The sequence below is a fragment of the Anomaloglossus baeobatrachus genome, chromosome 4 (assembly GCF_048569485.1).
Source record: "Anomaloglossus baeobatrachus isolate aAnoBae1 chromosome 4, aAnoBae1.hap1, whole genome shotgun sequence".
Taxonomy (NCBI): Eukaryota; Metazoa; Chordata; class Amphibia; order Anura; family Aromobatidae; genus Anomaloglossus; species Anomaloglossus baeobatrachus.
In genome coordinates this window covers 282,528,040-282,553,690 of record NC_134356.1, presented here as the reverse complement: position 1 = coordinate 282,553,690, position 25,651 = coordinate 282,528,040, and the positions used below count along the sequence as shown (strand labels likewise).

At 44.6% G+C, this 25,651-nt stretch overlaps 1 protein-coding gene across 1 annotated transcript in view; it reads left to right on the top strand.

The window, feature by feature from the left end:
- The window catches only part of TSPAN8 (tetraspanin 8), a 67,591-nt gene that overhangs the window by 6,567 nt on the left and 35,373 nt on the right, over positions 1–25,651 (top strand). Inside the window, exons 2-3 of the mRNA XM_075342476.1 lie at positions 22,732–22,794; positions 23,669–23,800. Coding sequence (XP_075198591.1) covers positions 22,732–22,794; positions 23,669–23,800 — 195 coding nt within the window. The remainder of the gene's footprint in view (positions 1–22,731; positions 22,795–23,668; positions 23,801–25,651) is intronic.

The window sequence follows — 25,651 nt, the reverse complement described above, 5'->3', positions numbered from 1 at the left end:
TTAAGAGTCTGGCGCACATGGCTGACTTTATGGTAAGCTGCCTGTCTCGTGACCCTCGCGTTAAGAACATCTTGGCCGACAATCATTACTGGTTGGTAACACTGTTAGACCCACGCTACAAGGAGAACTTTTTGTCTCTTATTCCCGTGGAGGAGAGGTCAACCAAAATGCAGCAGTTCCGGAAGGCCATAGTCACGGAAGTAGGCAAAGCATTCCCCTCACAAAACGCTAGCGGCATAGGTCATGAATCAGTGGACAACCGAGGCGTACAGCCGAGAGAGGCACAACTCCAATCCGCCAGAGGTAGGGGAACAGTCTTTAAGATATGGGACAGTTTTCTCAGCCCCTCACGTACCACAGCCCCTGAGGTGCGGGGTAGTGCCACAAGAAATCCTAAGTTTGCCCAGATGCTCAAGGAGTACCTTGCAGATCGAACAACTGTACTCCGACATTCCTCTGTGCCTTACAATTATTGGGTATCCAAGCTGGACACGTGGCATGAATTGGCTCTCTACGCCTTGGAAGTCCTGGCCTGCCCTGCTGCTAGCGTTTTGTCAGAGCGTGTTTTTAGTGCCGCAGGTGGAATCATTACAGATAAACGCACCCGCCTGTCAACTGAAAATGCTGACAGGCTGACTCTGATCAAGATGAACAAGGGTTGGATTGGGCCAGACTTCACCACACCACCAGCAAATGAGAGCGGAATTTAAAGTTTGCCATGTACCTCCACTCGCCCATGGGTACACACTTCTGGACTTTGGATAATCGCTGGACTGCTCCTCCTTCTCCTCATGCGCCACCATGATGATGACCGTTACAAATTGCAATACTTAGGCCTTTGTTTCAGGTATACCCCCAGTGGTAAATTTTTTCGCCCATTCTTTGCAGAATGGACATTACAACGACAGGAGACCCGCTCCTTTGCAATGGGAACAATGTTTTGAGGCCCTCATGCACGTCTCTACCCAGGGACAACGTGGAGCCTCCCAATTTTTGGCTGCCCTGCCTAAGGGCTATACTATAATACACCCACTTCCTGACAATGGACACTTAATGTTTTGAGGCCCTCATGCACGTCTCTACCCAGGGACAACGTGGAGCCTCCCAATTTTTGGCTGCCCTGCCTAAGGGCTATACTACAATAGACCCACTTCCTTCCAATGGGCACTTCAGGTTTACAGGCCCTCATGCACGTCTCTATCCAGGGACAACGTGGAGCCTCCCAATTTTTGGATGCCCTGCCTAAGGGCTATACTACAATAGACCCACTTCCTTACAATGGGCACTTCAGGTTTACAGGCCATCATGCACGTCTCTATCCAGGGACAATGTGGAGCCTCCCAATTTTTGGCTGCCCTGCCTAAGGGCTATACTATAATACACCCACTTCCTGACAATGGACACTTAATGTTTTGAGGCCCTCATGCACGTCTCTACCCAGGGACAACGTGGAGCCTCCCAATTTTTGGCTGCCCTGCCTAAGGGCTATACTATAATACACCCACTTCCTGACAATGGACACTTAATGTTTTGAGGCCCTCATGCACGTCTCTACCCAGGGACAACGTGGAGCCTCCCAATTTTTGGCTGCCCTGCCTAAGGGCTATACTACAATAGACCCACTTCCTTCCAATGGGCACTTCAGGTTTACAGGCCCTCATGCACGTCTCTATCCAGGGACAACGTGGAGCCTCCCAATTTTTGGCTGCCCTGCCTAAGGGCTATACTACAATAGACCCACTTCCTTACAATGGGCACTTCAAGTTTACAGGCCATCATGCACGTCTCTATCCAGGGACAATGTGGAGCCTCCCAATTTTTGGCTGCCCTGCCTAAGGGCTATACTACAATAGACCCACTTCCTTACAATGGGCACTTCAGGTTTACAGGCCCTCATGCACGTCTGTATGCAGGGGCATTAGTGAACCTCACAATTTTGGACTGCCCTGGCAAAGGAAAATACTACAAAGACTCACTTCCTCAAAATGGGCACATTAGACTCAAGAGGCCTTCATGTACGTCTCTTCTCAGGGACATCGGAGTGCCACACAATGTTTTCACGTAAAATCTTTCATGTATTAATCTCAAAAAATAACATACACCAGCTCTATCTCACTATTGGGTATGTGCCCTTAACATTTCCGCCATGAAAAATCATTTTGGGGTCATTTTGGAAGGTTTTCTGGTGAGTCCGTAAAAATGGCGTAAAACGCGGACAAAATTGTTCACAGCTGTGACTTTTCAGTGATAAATGCTTCAAGGGGTCTTCCCCATGCTGTTGCCATGTCATTTGAGCACTCTTCTGAGACTTTTGTGACATTTTTAGGGTTTCTCCATGCTGCCGGGGGGTCATTTCACAAAAATACTCGGGTCTCCCATAGGATAACATTGGGCTCGTTGCTCGGGCCGAGTACACGAGTATCTTGGGAGGCTCGGCCCGAGCTTCGAGCACCCGAGCTTTTTAGTACTCGCTCATCACTACTGAATATATCACTGTTCCATACTGCTGGATCCTTCTCATTGCTGTTTCATGTGTTCAACAACCTGGGAGAGTGGCACATGCTTCACTGACTCTCCTTTCTGCTGATTTGATGGCTGTTCCATCTCGCTGAATCTATGTGTTGAACAGCTCGAAAGAGTGGTGCACACTTCACTGTGTCCTCTGCTGAATAAATTGCTGGTCCAGCCTGGATCTTTACTGCTATTCAATGTGTTGAACAGCTCAGGAGAGAGGTGCATGCTTCACTGACTCTTCTGCTGAATATATCACTGGTCAATTCTTCTGGATCCTTACTGCTGTTCCATGTGTTAATCAACTTGGGAGAGCAGTGCTGCTTCACTGGCTCTTATGCTGAATTGATCACTGTACTATCCGGCTGGATCTTTATCACTGCTGTTCCATGAGTTGAACAGCTCGGAAGAGCGGTGCATGCTTCACTGACTCTCTCTTTTGCTGGATAGATCACTGGTCCATCCTCCTGGTTCCTTACTGCTTTTCCATGTGTTGAACAGCTCATGAGAGCGGTGCCCACTTCACTGACTCTCTCTTCTGCTGAATAGATTGTTGGTCCATCCTGCTGGATCCTTAAGGGGGCTTTACACGGTAGCGATATCGCTAGCAATTTCTAGCGATATCGAGCGTGTAAGTACCCGCCCCCATCGCGCATGCGATTGTTTGTGATCGCTGCCGTAGCGAACATTATCGCTACGGCAGCGTCACACGTACTTACCTGGTCGGCGTCGGCGCTGTGACTGCCGAACAATCCCTCCTTCAAGGGGGAGGGACGTTCGGCATCACAGCGACATCACCGCAACGTCACTAAGCGGCCAGCCAATCAAAGCGGAGGGGTGGAGATGAGCAGGACGTAACATCCCGCCCACCTCCTTCCTTCCGCATTGGGGCCGGCGGCAGGTAAGGAGATGGTCCTCGCTCCTGCGGTGTCACACATAGCGATATGTGCTGCCGCATGAGCGATGAACAACATGGATAAACAACCCTTACCGATTTTTCAGTTTGGGACGACCTCTCCATGGTGAACGATTTTCACCATTTTTGAGGTCGCTAAAGGTCGCTGGTCAGTGTCACACGCTGCGATATCGTTAATGACGCCGGATGTGCGTCACTAACAACGTGACCCCGACGATAAAACATTAACGATATCGTAGCATGTAAAGCCCCCTTTACTGTTGTTTCGTGTGTAGAACAGCTAGGGAGAGTGGTTCCCCCTTTACCTACTCTCTGTTCTGCTGAATAGATCACTGCTCTATCCTGTTGGATCCTTCCCTATCACTGCTGTTCCATGAGTTGAACAACGTGAGAGAGCAGTGCACACTTCAATTACTCTCTCTTCTGCTGAATAGATCACTGTTCCATCCTGCTGAATCCTTACTGCAGTTCCATGTGTTGAACAGCCGGGGAGAGTGATGCATGCTTCACTGACTCTCTTCTATTGAATAGATCGCTATACTATCCTGCTGAATCATTATCACTGCTGTTCCATGGATTGAACAGCCCAGGAGAGTGGTGCACACTTCACTCAGTCTCTCTTTTGTTGTAATCTACACTAAAAAATTAACTCTTTGAAGAAATGGTGGCCAATTCATGCTATGCCTGTACTTGATAGGGTGAAGTTAGGATCAGTGTGCCACATGATCAGAGTGTGATCCAATTTTCTCAGCTGTGGAGAAAATTGAAACAATTTTTTTCTCCATCTTCTCTTTTCTGTCAGTCTGTGAAAATCAGACTGCACTCAGTTGTCATCCGAGTGCGGTCCAATGATTTTCACAGACCTATATGTGATGACATAGTATTTGGCCACGTGTGTGGGAGTAAACTGTTCCTAATTAGACTAGACATATGGGTCCTATTGTTACTTAAATCAAGAGAAGATAACCATTGTCTTTTCTGAGGCTGATTGGCACTTTATGGTCTGTAAATGTGTATTGCCTCAGCCCCTCTGACTGCAAGGCTCAGAGGAAAATTATGCTGTTGGATTGAACCTGCGACCAATGAGAGGGCAGCTAACCCTGCAAGACATATTACCTTGACTAAAGAACTGGGTGGTATAAAAGGGCTTTACTTCTGTCAAAAGTGTTTTATTCTACATGCCCCAGCCAAGGAACTTTAGCTCCAGCTGAAGAATCACAGAACTTCATCAACAGAATGACTCTAAATGCCCGCGGCCGAGGATCTTTGGCTTAAGCTGGGGAATCAAAGGATTGCTTCCTAAACTTGCTGTAATCTCTTCTCAGTGGGTGCTCGCTAAAAGCGGGATGCTGCTGGACTGAGTTAGTTGGCCTTGGAAGCCCCAAAGTCATGAAGACTCTATCCCTGGTGGGCCAACGGAAGGGTGAGACTCTGTGGCTTATACCATCTTATGTCTTGTTGGGAATGTACAATATGTTTTTGCCTGTTAGTGAACCAATAAAGTTTTACCAATATGTGGTTCACTCACCCTGTGTTGTCTGAGTAGTGTTTTGCACACGGGGAAGGAGAGCAAGCATTCAATGGGATGAGCCCTGGACCGTGCAGCCTTTATACCATGTTCCAAATTATTATGCAAATGATATTTTTCTCTGATTTTCCTAAATGGTCGGTGCAAATGAGTCAGTCTAATAAAAGTCATCACCCGTTACAGTATACATCAAATGTTAGTGAAGAACCCTCCCAATGATAATAGTACAATCTTCAAAATTAAAAAAACCCTCAAAATACACTGTTCCATATTATTAGGCACAATAGAGTTTCTAAACATTTCATATCTTTTAAAGAACTGAAAATGCTTATCTGTAGAATTTGCAGCATTAGGAGGTCACATTCACTGAAATAAAAAACTATTTGAATCCAAAACATCCTAACAGGCCAAGTTACATGTTAACATAGGAACCCTTCTTTGATATCACCTTCACAATTCTTGCATCCATTTAAGTTGTGACTTTTTGGAGAGTTTCTGCTTGAATTTCTTTGCATAATGTCAGAATAGCCTCCCAGAGCTGCTGTTTTGATGTGAACTGCCTCCCACCCTCATAGATCTTTTGCTTGATGATACTCCAAAGGTTCTCTATAGGGTTGAGGTCAGGGAAAGATGGTAGCCACACCTTGAGTTTATCTCCTTTTATGCCCATAGCAGCCAATAACACAGAGGTATTATTTGCAGCATGAGATGGTGCATTGTCATGTATGAAGATTATTTTGCTTCTGAAGGCACGCGTCTCCTTTTTGTACCATGGAAGAAAGTTATCAGTCAGAAACTCTATATACTTAGCAGAGGTCATTTTCACACCTTCAGGAACCATAAAGGGGCTTACCAGATGTCTCCCCATGATTCCGGCCCAAAACATGACTCCTCCACCTGTTTGCTGGACATTGCAGCCTTGTTGGGACATGGTGGCCATCCACCAATCATCCACTACTCCATCCTTTTGGACCATCCAGGCTTGCTTGACACTCATCAGTAAACAAGACTGTTTGAAAATTAGTCTTCATGTATGTCTGGGCCCACTGCAACCGTTTCTGCTTGTGAGCAATGGTTAGGGGTGGCCGCATAGTAGGTTTATGAACCACAGAAAGCCTTTGAAGGATCCTACACCTTGAAGTTCGAGGGACCCCAGAGGCACCAGCAGCTTCAAATATCTGTTTGCTGGTTTGTAATAGCTTTTTAGCAGCTGCTCTCTTAATCCGATGAACTTGCCTGGCAGAAACCTTCCTCATTCTTCCTTTATCAGCACGAACATGTATGTGCTCTGAATCAGTCACAAATCTCTTCACAGTAATAATAATAATAATAATTGTATTCATTTATTCAGTACGATGATCATGCTTATGTTTTCATGTTTTCGTGAAATATCTAATGTTTTCATCCCTTGTGCATGGCATTGCAGTATTTGATGCTTTTAGGCAGCAGAGATCCTTTTTCTTTCCCATGTTACTTGAAAACTATGGCCTGCTTAATATTTTGGAACATCCAGTTTTTCTTTTATTGGGCTCACCTGGTAAACTAATTATCACATGTATCTGAGATTTCAGTGATCCAAAGAACCCTGAGACACAATACTATCAATGAGTTTAATTGAAAAAAAAAAAATCACTATGACACTTAAATCCAATTTGCATAATAATTTGGAACATGGTGTATAAAGACAGGTGGACCAGTGGAGCATCCACTAACCCTCGTGTCTTCACAACTGGTGGCAGCAGTAAGATAGTACTCAGCCCTGCTTATCTGGGGGAGCTGCAGGGGACAGGTGTTCATAGACACCATCCAAGGGCTCCACAACCAGGGAGGCATATAGGCATACCCAGCAGGCCATAGGTGAGGCATACATGTTTCGAACACCACCATGTCCACCCCCCCCAGCTCGGCTTTGGGAAGAGGACCAGAGTGGTCATACAGCCTCAGCAGTAAATGGCCAGTACAGGAGCTGTGTCAGTGTCAACAGATTGAATACAGGGCCACGGACACCCTGTCACATTTAATCCTGCAATTGGTCTGTTGGGATGCCCATAATGTCGTGGAGGTTGACAAAGACCCTGACGAGGATGACATAGAGTAGGTAAACTACATGCCAAGACAAGGATCCCATGATAGTCTGCAATCAACAACTCAGTCTCGAGCAACCCAAATCTGGGAGTTGTTGGCCGCATGAACAGTCTCCCCACACCTGTTATTATGAGATAACCAAGAGAAGGACTCTACATGCCCCCAGCCGAGGAGCTTTGGCTTAAGCTGTGGAATCACAGAACTACTTCCAAAGCTTACTGCTATTTCTTCTCAGTGGGTGCCTGCAAAAAGTGTGGTGCTGTAGAACTGGGCTAGTTGGCTCTGGAAGCCCCAAAGTCATGAAGACTCTAATCCCTGGCTGTCCAGCAGAAGATTGAGACTCTGTTGCTTGTACCATGTTGAGTTTTGTAAGAAACTAAAGCATATCTAGTCCATAATAGATATATTCCCGAACATCAAAAGGAGTAGCCAGACAGTATAATAAGCCTCCTGATGTGTCCCCCTTATATTGGTGTGACGAAAAGCGTAGAGGCAAGCTGGTTGTAATATCAAATGCAGCTTAAAAACTGAGGCTGATAGTGCCACAATATAATAAGTGGCAAGGGTAATATAGTGGATATGCAGTGACTGTATCCTAGGCAATAAATCTAGCGGCACTGACAACATGTATGTATGTAACAGGCTGCAAATGCTAACATTCCTCTGTGAGACTCCTTGTGTGTGGAGAGAACTATGGTGGCTACAGGACCTGGGAAACTCCTCCCTGCTAAAGGTGGGGGCCTGCTTGTGAGGGAGGACAGTGGCTGTGCGGTGAGGAGAGAAGCACAGGAAACAGAGCAGAAGGATTTCCGGCAAGTGTGTTAAGAGCTGAGAGTTTTATGGAGGTCGGTGATTGAGGCTGCAGAGAGTGGACGCTCATTGGGCCAAGCTGCCGGGGCCTGATCACCCCCCAAGTGAATCGTTGCCTGGGAAGAAGGAGCTCGGAGCAGAGCATTTGTGACACCCTGAGCAGTGCGTTGAATCCTGCAGAGCTGTGAGTTGATAGTGATCGGGAATTTGCAGGGCCATGCTGCAGGCAAAGACATGGACTTTTTTGTGCGACTAATGGTTCTACCTCGCAGATTTTGGCGCTGAAGACCTCCCGGAGCGGCTGCAGCCGGGACATACCACAAGTCTGTGTTGGACTCCATCAGTAACATGGTACCAATAACGATATCCGAGTGTCAAAGCAGAAAAGCTTACGTAGGTTGCGCTTGCAGTTGTGACGTTTAGCTTTGATAAGTTCTAAGCCGGTGCGTTAATTCCAGAGATCTTCATTAAGTTACACCCATTGAATTTACACCCTGTTTGTTACAGCGTTAGGGATTCACTGTTTGTTTCACATAGGATCCTTAGGTAAATTTGTTCCAGCAGTTCATGATACACATTGGAAAAATCTCTGGAGCTAACATCCTGACCACGGCATATAGCCTGTCTATGTAAAGGAGAATAGTATTTACTAAGGAGAGATTGTAAACCCATTTCATTTTGAGCCTCTCCTCTATCCCTTCCAGTAGATACAGTGTTGAGGCATTTCTGCCTGGGCCTCAGTTTGTGACTTGCTGGATCTCATTCGGACCTCTTTTTACATGTAAATAGTAACAATATATATTAATACAATATATCCTTGTGCGAATTAATATGTTGACCAGTTAATATATGGTGTAAAATTGGGCATTAGCATTGTGTATATATATTCTAGTACTAGAAATCAAGAAGTAAATAACCACTCATAAAGATCTAAGAAGAGTCCATTACATTTGATGCTGCAGACAGAAATTGGGTCTGGACTTCAATGTAGTATTTGTGTATTGGACAAAACAATCACTCTGAAAGAAAGGAAGAAAAGCTCCAACAATATATAATACATTCCAAACAAGGACATGAGATGGTGCAAGTGACTGAGGCTCACCCTTCCACTATTAGAACCTCCGTGACTTCCGGGCATCCAGGGCCACTACCCCAGCCATCAGCACCCTGCTTTTAGTGGGCACTAACTGAAAAGAGATAGCGGCAAGGTTAGCAAGCCGATCGAGCACAGCAAGGTATGTGGCCAGTTGACTGGATAGTTCCAATCTGGGTTCTAAAAAAAAAATAAATTGTGGACTAAAGGGTACTTTACACGCTGCGATATCGGTACCGATATCGCTAGCGAGCGTACCCACCCCCGCCGGTTGTGCGTTACGGGCAAATCACTGCCCGTGGCGCACAACATTGCTAACACCCGTCACATTACTTACCTTCCCTGCGACGTTGCTCTGGCCAGCGAACCGCCTCCTTTCTAAGGGTGCGGTTCATGCGGCGTCACAGCGACGTCACACAGCCGCCATCCAATAGCAGAGGAGGGGTGGAGATGAGCGACCGGAACATGCCGCCCACCTCTTTCCTTCCTTCTTTGGTGGACGGAGATAAGGAGATGTTCGTCACTCCTGCGGTGTCACACATAGCGATGTGTGATGTGTGATGCGCAGGAACGAGGAACAACATCGCTACTCACCAGACACTGATATTTGGTGTTTGGACGAACTTTCCAACACCAACGATTTTAACCACTTATGCGATCGTTGAAGGCCGCTCGTATGTGTCACACGCTGCGATGTCGCTAACGACGCCGGATGTGCGTCACAAACACCGTGACCCCGACGATAAATCGTTAGCGATGTTGCAGCGTGTAAAGCACCCATTAGTGTTTGGTACTGGAGCATTTCTGTAATCCACCAGATGGAACCATGGTCCCTAAGCTGAAGTCTCATTGAATCACCAGTGATAGGAGTAGGCCCTGTTTTATATCCCTCCGCTCCCATTTCAGGGCATTGTTTCCCACAGGATTGGACAGAAGATATTCTTAGCTGTTTCCTCATTTTTCATTAGTTCAATTGTCCTCCAGACAATGCAGACTGTACACCACTGGGGGTTGATGCAATTCACAATCAGCAAGCATTCCACAAGTTAGCATATATGAAAAGGACACCCAATAATCCCACTTGAAACAACAGCCCATGTCCCTTGACTTACCAAACAAAGGAACAATAAGTCTGGCATATTTAAGAATAGTTCCCTCCCACACAAGTGGCCAGATATTGCTTCTTGACACAGAGTCATCACAGCTAGAGATGAGAAAATCCAAGGTTCAGTGTTTGGTTTTTGACCAATCACCGACTTTTTTTAAAAAAAAAAAAACAACAAAACAAAACAGAGTTCTTTACATATGAACTTCACTTGTGTGAGCATAGCTTTTGGCTCAGCCCTGTGTGAGCTTCTTGAAGTGCTTGAACGGCTTGCACTGGGGGTAACAACAGCATTATCAGATGTACTATGCAACCCCCAAAAAATGGAAAAACCTCGCTCAGCTGCCCTGGAAGTGATCTATTTATGGTGGGCTGCAATCAGTGACTTCTATTCTGGTTCAGGCCAAGTCTGAACCCATGGAGGTACGGTTTGGCTGCAAGCACCAAACTGAACTTCTATGGGTTCACTCATCTCTAGTCACAACTTATCCTATACTTTCAATGTTAAACATGTATAGATCATGGAAGGTACATGGATGCTTTCTGTTTGCTGTACGTGTTTACAGAGACTCAAATACTTGTATTTGACCTTGTCATCCGTGCTGCCGGAAAGAAATGGACATGTCTCCATGTGGTTCACGTGGACACATGGTTCATGTGAAAACATGGATATGTGAGCAGCACCTTAAGTTATAATGGGTACATGTGGCATCTGTGAAAAACAGTCAAACATACGGATGCACATGTACCAGAAACATGGATGTGTGATAGGGGGCCTTAGCCAAATTTTCTCCAGCAGAAATATGGGTAAGAAGGATCTCATTTATGAACAGATGTTGGTGTAAGATACCAGTAACATAATTTTGAGGGCAGTTTCCCAAATACCAGATTTCTTTATAGGGGTTATCCGGGAGTATTTATTTGTTTTACCATAGGCATAAAAACTAACAGGCAGGTAGTTGCTAACTACCTGAGTTTTCTACTCGGTGTTGCTTCAGAGCAGTCACCGATCACTCCTGCTGGCAATTCAGCTGCTCCACATCAAGAGAGCAGCTCTAAAGGGCAATTTACATGCTGCGATCTTGCTAACGAGCGTACCTGCCCCCGTCGGTTGTGCCTCACGGGCAAATCGCTGCCCGTGGCGCACAACATTGCTTACACCCGTCACACAGACTTACCTTCCATGCGATGTCGCTGTGGCCGGCAAACTGCCTCCTTTCTAAGGGGGCGGTTTGTGCGGCGTCACAGAGACGTCACATGGCAGCCGTCCAATAGAAGCGGAGGGGCGGAGATGAGCGGGTGGAATATCCCGCCCAGCTCCTTCCTTCCTCATTCCTCATTGCTGGTGGACCCAGGTAAGGAGATGTTCGTCGTTCCTGCGGTTTCACACATAGCGATGTGTGATGCCGCAGGAACGACGAACAACCAGCGGCATGCACCACCAACGATATTATGAAAAGGAGCGACGTGTCAACAATCAACGATTTTTGTCATTTTTGCGATTGTTAATTGTCGCTCCTAGATGTCACACGCTGCGATGTCGCCAAGAACGCCGGATGTGCATCACTAACGACGTGACCCTGACGATATATCGTTAGCGATGTCGCAGTGTGTAAAGCACCCTTTACTCTTCTGGGTTGTTCTTTCAATGGGGCATGACTGCCGACATCATGCTGATTGTCAGCTATCTCCCTACAGTTAGGCAGCCGATAGCCTACTGTCAATCACCATGACATCAGCAGTCCCACTCCGTCAACAGAGCAGAGCAGAAGAGATGCAGCTGCTCTATTAATGTAATGTCAGAGGAAGCCACTGAATTGCTAGAAGGAGCGGTCTGTGACCGCTCGATGCCGACAGAGATTGGCAGCGGGCACAACAGACAGGTAGTTAGCAACTACATGAGTATTAGTTCTTTGGACAATATGAGAAAAATTAATAGTCCCATATAACCCTTTTAAACCAGGAAATATTGTGTAAATGAAGGGAGATTAGCCACCTGTCATACACCAATAGAAATCAATAAAGCTAGCACACCGTGATCGGCCTCTGTCTATAGAAGCTTACAAATTCCTTGCTATTAATAAAACTATAGACATAGTAAAAGCTGAATTATATATTAAGTGAATGTAAGTTTATATATTAAAAGTAATCCATAGATGGAGATAGTGTCAAGTGTTACCATAATTCGAAGGCAATTAAATTGATACAATCAGAAATCTTTATTATAGTTATTAAAAAAAAACAACATAAAAAGATAAGATGTTCAAATAAAGTTCAAGATGGTTCTTGTCAACCACTGTCTGAGACTTCATAGCTTTACTATAGAGCCTTGTGTCTTAACTCTAGAATTGTTAAAAGGATTTTCCACTTGAGGAAAACTCCTGTCCCTTTTCTTTAATTTATTTAAAAAAAAAAAATCAGACTCCCTGGGTTCAGCGCTGAGTCTCCTCAAAGGTACCCTGTGGCTTCTACTGTCTTCAGCACTGCCATCCCTTTAACAGCACTGCAGCCAATCCGTGAGCTTGGCGGCTCTGTGCATCACTTGCTATCTAGTTGGATAAAAGTGCTGAGCCCAACTATTGGATACTGCTCTGTCACATGACATCAACAAAATAGACAATTACAGACAACAGGAGTAGCGACATTGACTCCACAATGGATAATGGGACGGTAAGAAAAGCACAGTTGTTTATTTCAAATCTGAAAATTTCTTTAACACTCATCAGAGCAGGATATACAATCCAGGGTTCATAATGCAAGGGTTAGGAAGGAAACAGAAAAGACAACTAATTAAGGTACACTATAACATAATGAACCAGAAAGTTCTGAACTGAAGATCATTACTCAATTCAAAAATCTCAAAATATTTCATGGAATATTCCAATCTTTCTAATAATGATTAGAACAAATCATCATTAATAAGTCATTGCACACATGACTTCTTACTCCACAATATATGGAGCAGACACAAGGAATGTCATTTCTGTTTGCATGTGAACCCTTATTGCAGTTAGTGTATCCCTTTGTGGTATTTTTAAATATTTCATTATCCTCCCCTATGTCAGAAGAATGATGCAAAGGAAAGGGACATACACCTTTGTTTTCTTAAAAGAGGTTGATCACTACTTTAACATTGATGGCCTATCATTAGGATAAGTCATAAATGTCTATACAGCCGGGGTCCAACATCCACCTCTCCCGCCAACCAGTTTTTGGCGGCGGCAGCAAGCGACCGTAAATGTTCAGTTCTGGAGATACCCCATCAATTGATAGAGGCTGTAGCAAGGTACTACACATCTACCTCCTATTGATTTAAATGGGAGTGTGACACTAGGTACAGGGAAGTACTAGGATATGGTGAAAGGGAAGGAAAGGGAACCCCTGTGTCTAGGGAAGGGGGAAATGGTGACCCCTGACCAAAGCTACCACTGGGCCTTGGGTTACCTCACCACCCTAGATAGGTTCCACAACTATGTATCAAGCAGGATACCTGACCCTAGGCTAACCCTGATCTGGGAAGGGAGTGGTTAGGATGAGCTCTTTATCAACCCCACTGAGTACTAAGAGACATACAGTGATTACAAAGAAGGGAAGGAAATAACAACTTATCTGCAGATGCAGATTAGGAAGAGGAACTGCAAACAACAACCAGGTTACACCAGAAGAATGCAAGCCAACTTCTTGCACTGAAGACTTATTAAGGGTACCTTCACACTTAGCGATGCAGCAGCGATCCGACCAGCGATCTGACCTGGTCAGGATCGCTGCTGCATCGCTACATGGTCGCTGGTGAGCTGTCAAACAGGCAGATCTCACCAGCGACCAGTGAACAGCCCCCAGCCAGCAGCGACGTGCAAGCGACGCTGCGCTTGCACGGAGCTGCCGTCTGGAAGCTGCGGAGACTGGTAACTAAGGTAAACATCGGGTATGGTTACCCGATGTTTACATTAGTTACCAGCGCACAGCTGTGTGTGCAGGGAGCAGGGAGCCGCGCACACTGAGCGCTGGCTCCTTGCTCTCCTACCATAGCTACAGTACACATCGGGTTAATTAACCCGATGTGTAATGCAGCTACATGTGCAGAGAGCAGGGAGCCGCGCACACTGCTTAGCGCTGGCTCCTTGCTCTCCTAGCTGCTGTACACATCGGGTTAATTAACCCGATGTGTACAGCAGCTACATGTGCAGAGAGCCGGAGCCGGCAGCACAGGCAGCGTGAGAGCTGCAGAGGCTGGTAACTAAGGTAAATATCGGGTAACCACCTTGGTTACCCGATGTTTATCTTGGATACAGCTTACCTCAGCTGTCAGACGCCGGCTCCTGCTCCCTGCTCGCTTCATTTGTCGCTCTCTCGCTGTCACACACAGCGATCTGTGTGTCACAGCAGGAGAGCGGCTTTGAAGAAAACGAACCAGGGCTGTGTGTAACGAGCAGCGATCTCGCAGCAGGGGCCAGATCGCTGCTCAGTGTCACACACAGCGAGATCGCTAATGAGGTCACTGCTGCGTCACAAAAAGCGTGACTCAGCAGCGATCTCGGCAGCGAGCTCGCTGTGTGTGAAGCACCCCTAAGGGTAGAGGACTTATCACCAACACTGAGTATAGGGAAATGAGGGTATATATAGACACCAAGGAAGTGCTGATGAAAAGCAGCTGAAAGGGTGAGGAACTCTGCAGGGTCCTAGAAGGAAAGGGATGAAAGCAGAAGAGATACACAGGATACCAAATATATCAAGCAGTAATTATAGAATGTCAGGGAGCAGTTTGTGAAGGCAAATGCTGGGACCTTCTATTGCCAAACAGCACATGACTGTCTGTCACTCGTGATACACCAGTGACAAGAAGGCAGATGTGCAGGACCCTGGCCACGGCTGCTATCAGAAGAGCCTTGCTCCAGAATTGAGCATTTCCGACTGCTGGCTGCCACCGCTGGAACAGAGAACAATTGATTGGCTGGAGGGCTAGGTGTCAGACCCTGGCCAATCAGACATTGATGACTTATCCTAAGGATAGCCCATCCATGTTAAAGTAGTGGACAACTTATTTAAGGACTCCGCAGAAAATAAAAAGACATGATTTTATAGAAGCACACAGACTTTCAACACAGGGTTATGAGGTCATTTGGGCTCTGTATGAAGAATCCATTAAATATAGATGCCATATAAAATTATGTATGTAAACCCGTAATCATGATGGTCATAAGTTGTCAAATTTTTTATTCTAGATATTATCATTGCAAGAAATTGTGCTAGATGACTTCAAAATGTCAGATGTACGAAGGGCTGCTGATAAGTTTTTGATCTTTTTTTGTTTCTATGGTAACAAATGCTACACCATATGAAAGCCTTATGTGTCTAATATATGTTTTAAAAATGTTGTGTTTGTTGCTCATGGCAACAGTTTTCTACGCACCCGGGAAAACAAAATGGCAGTGTCTAATGCGATATTCACAGCAACTAAGAGCAGAGGAGGGATAAAATTCTTGTTTCTGCAAGGAAAGTCCCTGAAGGATATTCATGGTGATATATCGCAGACATTGGGGAATCAATGCCCTTCATATTGTACAGTTAGGAACTGGGTTGTCAAATTTAAAACGGACGCCCTTCAGCACCAATGATGAGGAACATCCTGGACGACCGAGTTGTTGTTCTAGAGATTGTTGATGCTGTGCACAACCTCATACTGCAGAATCGACGAATTTCAGCTAAAGCCATAGCAGACATCATGAGGATTTCCCGTGAACGTGTTTGTGTCACTGTTTGTGTTCCATGCACATTTGGACATGAAGCTATCTGCAAAGTGGGTCCCCAAATGTTTGACAACAGATTAGAGAAGCATGCCAGTGAAAACTTCCCCGTCCCTTTTTTTCAGCGTTTCCGGACTGATAAGAACTTTCTGCATCGACTGGTCACTATGGATGAGACCTGGATTTATTTGTATGGCCCTGAAAACAAGGAGCAGTCAGAAGAGTGGAGGCGCAGTGATTCTTCTCCTCCAAAGATGTTCAGGGTACAAAAATCAGCCACTAAGGTGATGGCATCTGCATTCTGGGATAAGGAGGCCGTGCTGCTAGTGAACTACCTTTCCACCATCATGCAAGTTATTACATTAAACTTTTGGACCAATTGAAGGCAGCTCTGAAGGCCAAAAGGTGCGGCAAGCTGGCCAAAGGAATCTTGTTCCTGCAAGACAACACCTCCACTTACACTGCACAAGCGACCACGGCAAAACTGGCAGAGCTGGGCATCTGGTTGACCACCTACCTTATTCACCAGATCTAGCTCCCTTCGACTATCATCTGTTTCTAGTTTCTAAACCTGAAGAAACACCTCAAGGGAACCAAATTTCACACCATTTCTGATGCCATGGCTGCTACAGATGACTGGTTTGAGACACAACCAAAATCCTTCTTTTTGCTAGGCTTACAGAACTTGGAATACCGATGTAAGAAGTGTGTTAACATCAGTACAGAGCATGTGGAATAAATGTAAAGTTTCATCATCATATCTCATTTCTTTCTGGATCAAGCCAAAGACTTATCAGCAACCCCTCGTACAAGTGCATATTGTAAGTTGAACTTTGTGAAAGATATTGTCAACTTTGACATGCTATCTAATAGGAATGCCTGCCCTTATGTCCAGTAAACTGTTGGCCTTACAATAAAGGCTTCTGACAACCTCATAATCTAAGACAGTTACACTGAAAACAAGCTTACTCAACTTTTCCATCGTAAACTGTAGACATTTATGCCACAGCACTCACTTTGGTTTTGGCATGCTTTAGTATCATTTTTATTGGCAACAATTAAACAAGAAGCTTTGGTTACAGAAAAAAAACTAAAGTTTAACTTATTCTCCCTACATGATGTACTTTCCCAAAAATGTCATAATTTTTTTTTCCATTTCTTAAATAAGGATAATAAAAAAAGCCCTTAGAAGTTTGGTATCACTGTAGTCGGACTGAGCTGAAGAATCATATTAACAGTTTATTTTTACTCAACATTGACTGCCATAAAAATCCAAAAAGTTGTGGCCGAATGGTATTTTTTATTCACCATTTTTCTGCATTCAGATCTTTCTTCCTCATTGTGCATTACATTGTATGATAAAATTAATAATGTCAGTTTGAAACGATTACTCACCCAACAAAAAAACAAGCTATCATTCATTGATGTTGGTGGAAAAATACAAACTTTATGGGTCTTAGAAAAAGTAAAGGAAAGAACAAAAGTGTGGAAATGAAAATTGGCCTTGGTGGAAGGGGTTTAAGAAACTAGAAGATCAGACTTTGCAGAAACTTGCACACACCAATGTAATTAATAGAGTTGAGCCATGTTTGAGTCGAACAGTTCGCCAATTTCATGTTCGAGTGATTTTTGGGGGTGTTCGAGTCGTTCGACGAACTGGAACGATTTGCTTCAAGTTCGGCAGTTCGCGTTATGTTCGAGAATGGTTCGATCACCAAAAGCGTGGCTTTTCACAGTAAGTATGTGCGCACGTTGCGTATCTGCATGCATCCTGCGTCCCCAGCACAATCCCTCTCTCTTTCCTACTCACCGATCATGGGAACCTCGCTGCACGGCTGTCACAAATCTCTGGCGGCTTTTCCTCTTTTGAAAATGGCTGCCGCTTCAATATTCAATCAGGTATTCCGTGCCTTCCCCGTCCACCGGCGCCCATGATTGGTTGCAGTCAGACACGCCCCCACGATGAGTGACAGCTGTTTCACTGCAACCAATCACAGGCGCTGGTGGGCGTGTCTATATCGTGCAGTAAAATAAATAAATAAATAATTAAAAAAAGAAAAATGCGGTTCCCCCAATTTTGATATCAGCCAGGATAAAGCCACAAGGCTGGAGGCCGGTATTGTCAGGATGAAGAGCGCCACGTTATGGGGAGCCCACCACCCTAACAATATCATCCACCAGCCGCCCGGAATTGCCGCATCCATTGGATGCGGCAGTCCCGGGACTCTACCCAGCTCATCCCGAATTGCCCTGGTGCGGTGGCAATCGAGGTAATAACGGGGTTAATCATGACAAGCGTCTCCCTGAGACACCTTCCATGATTAACCTGTAAGTGAAAGTAAAGAAACACACACAGTGAAAAATCCTTTATTTGGAATAAAAGTAAAAAAAACCCTCATTTACCTCTTTATTAATCCCAATCAACAATCAAGGTCCGAAGTAATCCACACGACACTGTCAGCTCTGCTACATGAAGATGACAGGGAGCGCTCTGTGTTCTCTCCACGCAGCACCTGAAGTGAGCCGCGCTGTCACTGGAGACTTCACTCTGCAATGCAGAGGTCAAGATAAACAAGTCTTCCTATGTTTCTCATTAGAGCCAGTGGCTCAATGGTTAGAGCTCCTGCCGAAGGAGCATTACTTCACGAGTTCAAGTAACGACCGCCCCGGTAAAGAATTTAATTTATTTTAAATTATAATTATTATTTATTTATAATTACAATTTAATTCAATTTAATTATGCACTGAGGCGAGGAGCCGGATATCAGCTGTGAGCCGCAGGCCACACCTCTAAAATCAGAGCAGTTCACGGAATGAGGCTGCATTGCTCTCTCCTCTCTCTCTTCTCTCTCTTCTCTCTTTTGTTCTCTCTCTCTCTTGTTCTCTCTCTCTTGCTCTCTTTCTCTCTTACTACCTCTCTCTCCTCTCTCTTCTCTCTTCTCTCTCTCTTCTCTCTCTTATCTCTCAATCTCTTATCTCCGCTTCTCTCTCTCTCCTCTCTCTTCTCTCTCTTATCTCCTCTTCTCTCTCTCTTCTCTCCTCTTCTCTCTCTCTTCTCTCTCTCTTCTCTCTCTCCTCTCTCTCTCCTCTCTCTCTTCTCTCTCTTTTCTCTCTCTCCTCTCTCTCTCCTCTCTCCTCTCTCTTCTCTATCTCCTCTCTCTCTTCTCTCTCTCTTCTTTCTCTCTTCTCTCTCTTCTCTCTTATCTCTCAATCTCTTATCTCCGCTTCTCTCTCTCTTCTCTCTCTTCTCTCCTCTTCTCTCTCTCTTCTCTCTCTCTCCTCTCTCTTCTCTCTCTCCTCTCTCTCCTCTCTCCTCTCTCTTCCTCTCTTCTCTCTCTCTTCTCTCTCTCTCCTCTTTCTCTCTCCCTCTCTCTTCTCTTTTCTCTCTCTTTTCTCTCTCCTCTCTCTCTTCTCTTTTCTCTCTCTCAGACCTGGTAATGATCAGCTGATGTGGTCACCTGACGGAATCAGCTGACACTAAAAGTCAAGCGGTGAAGCCGGCTTTTTACCGAACGGCCGGCTAAACAATCAGCTGCTGTTGTCGGACAGGAGTCTGTACAGAAGTGTGTAGTTTTTAGTTGTTTTTTTTTGCACTGATGCATCAGCTGATTGTATAAAAGCCGTTTATACAATCAGCTGCTGTGTCATGTGATTCAGGCCCTTGAACCTGACACATCATCTGATCGCTTTGCCTTCCAGCAAACCAATCAGATGATATTGGATCCAAATTGGACGGCGTGGGACCCTTGACCCAGGATTACTGCGGAGGGGGGTTCTTTATTTAAATAAAGATGGAGTCACTAATTGTGTTGTGTTTTATTTCTAATAAAAATATTTTTCTGTGTTGTGTTTTTTTTTAATCTGTACTAGAAATTCATGGTGGCCATGTCTAATATTGTCGTGACACCATGAATTTCAGGCTTAGGGCCAGATGATAATATACAGCTATCCCTAACCCCATTATTACCCAGCGAGCCACTCGTCACCAGGGCAGCTGGAAGAGTTGGATACAGCGCCAGAAGATGGTGCTTCTATGAAAGCACTATTTTCTGGGGCGGCAGTGGACTGCAATTCACAGCACAGGGGCCCAGAAAGCTCCGGTTAACCTGTGCTGCGGATTACAATCCCCAGCTGCCTAGTTGTACCTGGCTGGACACAAAAATTGGGCTAAGCCCACGTCATTTTTTTTTAATTATTTCATGAAATAATGAAAAAAAAGGGCTTCCCTATATTTTTGGTTCCCAGCCGGATACAAATAGGCAGCTGGGGGTTGGGGGCAGCCCGTAGCTGCCTGCTGTACCTGGCTAGCATACAAAACATGGCGAAGCCCACATAATTTTTTGGGGGGGCAAAAAACTCCTGCAAACAGTCCTGGATGGAGTATGCTGAGCCTTGTAGTTCTGCAGCTGCTGTCTGCTGTCCGTCTGTATGGAGGAGAGCAGACAGCAGCTGCAGAACTACAAGGCTCTGCATGCTCAATTCACTAGTGTATGTAGGAGAGCAGACAGTAGCTGCAGAACTACAAGGCTCAGCATGCTCCATTCACTAGTGTATGCAGGAGAGCAGACAGCAGCTGCAAAACTACAAGGCTCAGCATACTCCATCCAGGACTGTATGCAGGAGTTTTTAGCCCCCCAAAAATGACGTGGGCTTCGCCATGTTTTTGTATGCTAGCCAGGTACAGCAGAGAGGTACGGCTGCCCCCAACCCCCAGATGACTATTTGTACCTGTCTGGGAACTAAAAAAATAGGGAAGCCCTTTTTTAATTATTTCATGAATTTCATGAAATAATTAAAAAAAAAATCGACATGGGCTTCGCCCCATTTTTGTGTCCAGCCAGGTACAAGTAGGCAGCTGGGGATTGGAATTTTCAGCACAGGTTGGCCCGAGCTTTCTGGGCCCCTCTGCTGCAAATTGCAGTCCGCAGCCGCCCCAGAAAATGGCGCTTTCATAGAAGCGCCATCATCTGGTGCTGTATCGAACTCTTCCAGCAGCCCTGAAGCCGGGTGGCTTGCTGAGTAATAATGGGTTAATACTAGCTTTGTTTTACTAGCTAGTATTAAGCCAGAGATTCTTAATGTCAGGCAAGTTTGACTCAGCCATTAAGAATCTCCAATAAAGGGTTAAAAAAAAGACACCACACAGAGAAAAAATACTTTAATAGAAATAAATACACAGACACACTTAGAGACTTCACGTTTATTACTCCCTCTCATCCCTCCATGATCCTGGTCTTCTGTCTTTTTTCTCCTTCAACCCATGCAGCTCTGCTACATCAGACAGCACTGCATGGGAGGAAGATGCTGCTGCTCCCCGTGCAATCTCATCACTCAGTGAGAGTGAGCAGAGGCTGTGGGCTGTAAGCGGTGACGTCACTGCTACGATCGTTGTTAAAGTAATCTGACAGGTGGTTACTATAGCAACGGTGCTCCGATCACGTGATTCCCAGTGATGCAATTCACCGGCTGTGGCATTTAGTCCTTGCATGTGGGCTGACTCTGTAAAGAGCGCCGACATGCAGGAACGGGGAAGCCGACCATGTGCCAGAGCATCTCGCCAGTACACGGAGATGCACAAACGAGCCAAGCGTACCGGAGAGATGCACTGTCAGGACCTAGCATGACGTCTAGCCATGTGACCAGTCTGTAGCCAATGATATAATACACACGTGACTGCTCACATGCTATTTTGACATCACGGAAGGTTCTATCATCAGTGCTGGTTACCAGGAGGACGCAGCGATTATCGGAAGGAAAAGCAGCGGGAGACAGAGTGCAGGACGCGTTTTGGGGACCTGTAAGTGTAATGGCAATGTTTATTAACTGTATGTGTACATATATAATGTGTTTTTATGTGTTTGTGTTTGCATGCCATTGTTTTCAATGGGGTTCGAAGGGGTTCGTTGAACGTTCGACAAACGTTCGCCAAACGGAGCCTCCGTTCGACGAACCGAACTGAACTCGAACTCTAGGGGGGTGACTCATCTCTAGTAATTAACATAGCTCCCTTGCAGGGTATATGAAAAGGAAATGATAGGTACTTTCCTACTCCCTATTTGTTTTCCCAGTGATCTGGCTGTAATTTCTGACCTATGCTCCCCACACCCACACCCACTCATTCCTACGTATCCTCTACAGTCAACATTTACAATACAATATCAGTGGCATGCTAGAACACACAGATCAGTTGAGTTTTTATGACTTAGGTATTTTTATGAGTGAAGGTAGCCATGCAACAAGTACACATAAGCAAACACAATAATATCACAATTGGTATTCTACAGAAGTACACAGCAGTCAGTACAGTCAATGGCGATTCCAAAAATGTACAGATAGGATAAGTCTTCTGTTTGGCTTATGGAGTGGAGGAAAAATGTACAATGATTGTCCAAGGGGTAAAGTTCATTTGAAGGGTGGAATTAGTGATGGGCAAGCAGTACAATGCTTGGTTCTCAAAATTAAGAGTGAACACTATGATGCTTGAGTGCTCTTTACTTGAGTCAAGCAGGTCAGATGCTCAGACGGCTCCAGTAACAAGTATTAGAGAAGCCAATAATTGGGCCGTTCGGCTGTCCACCTACATACAGCCAGCCATAAACAGAGCATTTCCAGTGGAAGGGTTTTTTTGGGATACACTAAATTGGAAAACATTGTTTTTATCCCCAGTGAGAGCCATTCAGAAACTCCACGTGGCTCCCACTGGGGTGCCTGCTCGCATCATTCACTGAAGCAAGCCTGTTCTTTGTGATCCATTTTTCACTAACGACACATCTGAGCACCCACGATACTTGGCCGAGCATCCTGATGAGTATTGAGTAGTGGCGATCACTCTCAAACATCATTAGGGGGGAGATATAAACAATAGTGTATAATTGTGCCATGCTTATTTATTTAAAGTGTGTTCAAAAACATAAGAATGATCTATGCTTAACTTTGCAGGTATGTGGTTGTGTGATTCTGGGAATCTCTATATGGCTTCGTGTCAGTTCAGATGCTCAGCAAGTAAGTAGAACGTAATTAGATTGAATATGTGATGTAATAATTCTATTAAAAGCATTTGACACAAGAATGAAACCTAATAAACTTCTAAAATGACTGTTGTTTCCTCTGCTAAACACACCTAAAGTAGCAGCATAGTTTCTACAGGTGTAAATGGTGTCCTTTTTCTGCTGTAATGTCTGCCCGGGACCACAGTCTTAGGATGGCTTTTACGGACAGACTAGAGGCTAGCTGCCCACTAAGTAGGATCCTGAGAACCCCGAAACCCTTTAACCCCTGTACAGGGATATGTAATTACTACAGGACCAGGGACGTCGCTGCCTATTGAAGGAGTAGTAGGCAGGAGAGTCATCAGAGAGCATTAAGAGGTCAAAACACAGGGATCAAATATACAGAGCAGGGTGTGAACCAGAGACAAGCAGTTATAGCTAGACTATATCTGGCAAGGAGCAGCAGACCACTGAAGGTGTAAGAAGGGTGTGGTGCCTTCCAATAGGCTGGAGCAGGAAGGCACACACCACTACAGTCAGCCAGTGGTACTGCAAGTCCCAGGTCTACTAAGCTTGGTGGATGGGCAGAGACTGCTCTCACCAGAGCTACTGGCAATGACTCCGCCTCCATCATCGCCACCGCTCACCGTGGGAATGCGGTGGCGCCTGGTGGCTGGAGCAGAAATTACAGCCGCAGACTCTGGTGGAGACGTGACAGCAGATTCTCTGGCATTGCTGATTGCAGTGGCTTGTGCTCTAGCTCATGTATGTTCCAAGGGCCTTTCACTATGATGTTCATATGCCATAATGAAACAATCATTATTAGCGTGTATATTACATTTCATTTCATTCTTAATAACGGTTCTTCTAATATTTTTTTTTTCTAGAAATTCAATATACAAGGAAGTGGTGTGCTTACGGCAGTTGACGTCATGATAGCCGTGGGATCCATAATTATGGTGCTTGGGTTTTTTGGATGCTGCGGTGCTATAAAGGAAAGTCGTTGTCTCCTTCTTCTGGTATGCATTTCTGGTTAGCAGTTTACATATGTATCATCAGTAAGGAATACAAAATACAATTTAATCTATCGATCAGAACTAATATAATATCTGGTATCACTAAAACACAATAGGTTACACTTTTGGCATCTATTTATTCGACAGAAACCAAGAGAATTGTTCCATATATTTCTTTGGAAAACATATGTATAGAACCATTGTTTTAGCTGATTTTTTTCATATGAAACAATTAATTCCCATTCATTATTTGGAATTGCATAACTCAACACAGCAAATCAGAAATTTGGAGCTTGACCAACCAAGTTCTTTATTTTTGTCCCATGTCTAATGCCAAAACTTGTATTCATTTAGTGTTCAGTGAATTTTGGATCCTTTAACTGATTTTCCTGTGCTTTCAACGGCTTAGGTTTACCAGCTAAACATATGGAAAAATATTCAAAAGAGCATAAATACGTGCGTATTAAAATATTCTAGTATGACTCATGTAATATTGCTCCAACACTAGCTTAGCTAAATTAATATACATATAAATAAATCTGGAAAATGTCATATCGCAGGTTAATAAGACATAAAATATGTTGTAAAGTGCTGTTCTTAAAATGTTTATAGACTGGACATGAAAGTAATGTTTTTACTACGTCTACCTTGAACATTTCCAGCTGAAACCACATTCTAAGAAAAGCTCAGAGAAAAATAACAAAAGGGCCTTTCCAAAAGCCACAATGCACACATAAATGTATGTATGTATGTGCTAAGAAAATGAGTGTTTCTGCCAAAGTATGGTATCTAATCTAACTGCATCAGTCCAGGTCCAAAGAGATACACGCAAAAAATGTTCCCTTTTTAGCACCTATTTCAAGGAATAGTGCAGTCATCGGGTATGTTCACACGTAACGTTTTTTCAAGGGTTTTTGCAAAAAAATCAGTATTTTCCTTTCCCAGCCAAGTGAATGGGATTTCTGAAATCTCATGTACATGTTGCTTTTTCCTTGTAGATTTGTAGCAATTTCGATTCCTTCAGTGTTTTTGCAGTATTTTTCCCCAATTCTAATGAACAGGAAAAACATAAAAAAAATGAATAAAATGCACTTTTTTATGCATAAATATCTGCAGCAAATACTTAATATGTGCACATAGACATAATCTTATACTTATAGTTGGATGTATTCTTGAGAGAACCACAGTATTTAAAAAAAATTTGCCAGCTCGCCTCTACTGCTCCATCAACCAGTATGCACAGAACCGCGTCCTGACCAACCGCAGAATTCTTTCAAAAATAGAGAAGTTCCAGCTCCAAGATGATAAAGCCAAAATACTTTATTTCATTCTAATTGTTTAAAAAATCATAGAGACAAACAAAGGCTGAGAAAGAACATGGTCAGCGCTCGAAACGCTTTACCGATTTCCCCTATCCCCCACATTTGCCTCTATGATTTTTTAAACAATTGGAATGGAATATAGCATTTTGCCTTTTTATATCTTGGAGCTGGAACTTATTGTCACAGTCTTCTCTTTTGAGAATTTGTGATAGGCTCAGGTTTGGTTTCCCTCTCATTCCATCCTAGACCATACACTCATTAAATGGGTTTCATTTCTTTAGTCACAAGAGGGGTTACTGTTGCAGCAGCAGACTCTGCAAGGCAGATCAGCTGTTCCTGCTGATATCCACTTCCGGCCTAGATAAAAACTCTTTGCTTCCAGCAGGCGGTTATTCAGGATAATTTTGGAGCTTGGCCCGGAGGTCGACAGACGCATTCCTTGCTGCTGCAGTTGTCTGGTGTTTGGTTGTGTGGAAGTTATCCCTTGTGTTTGAACCTTCCCCTTACCTTTCTCGGTTCTGGTTCCAGGACA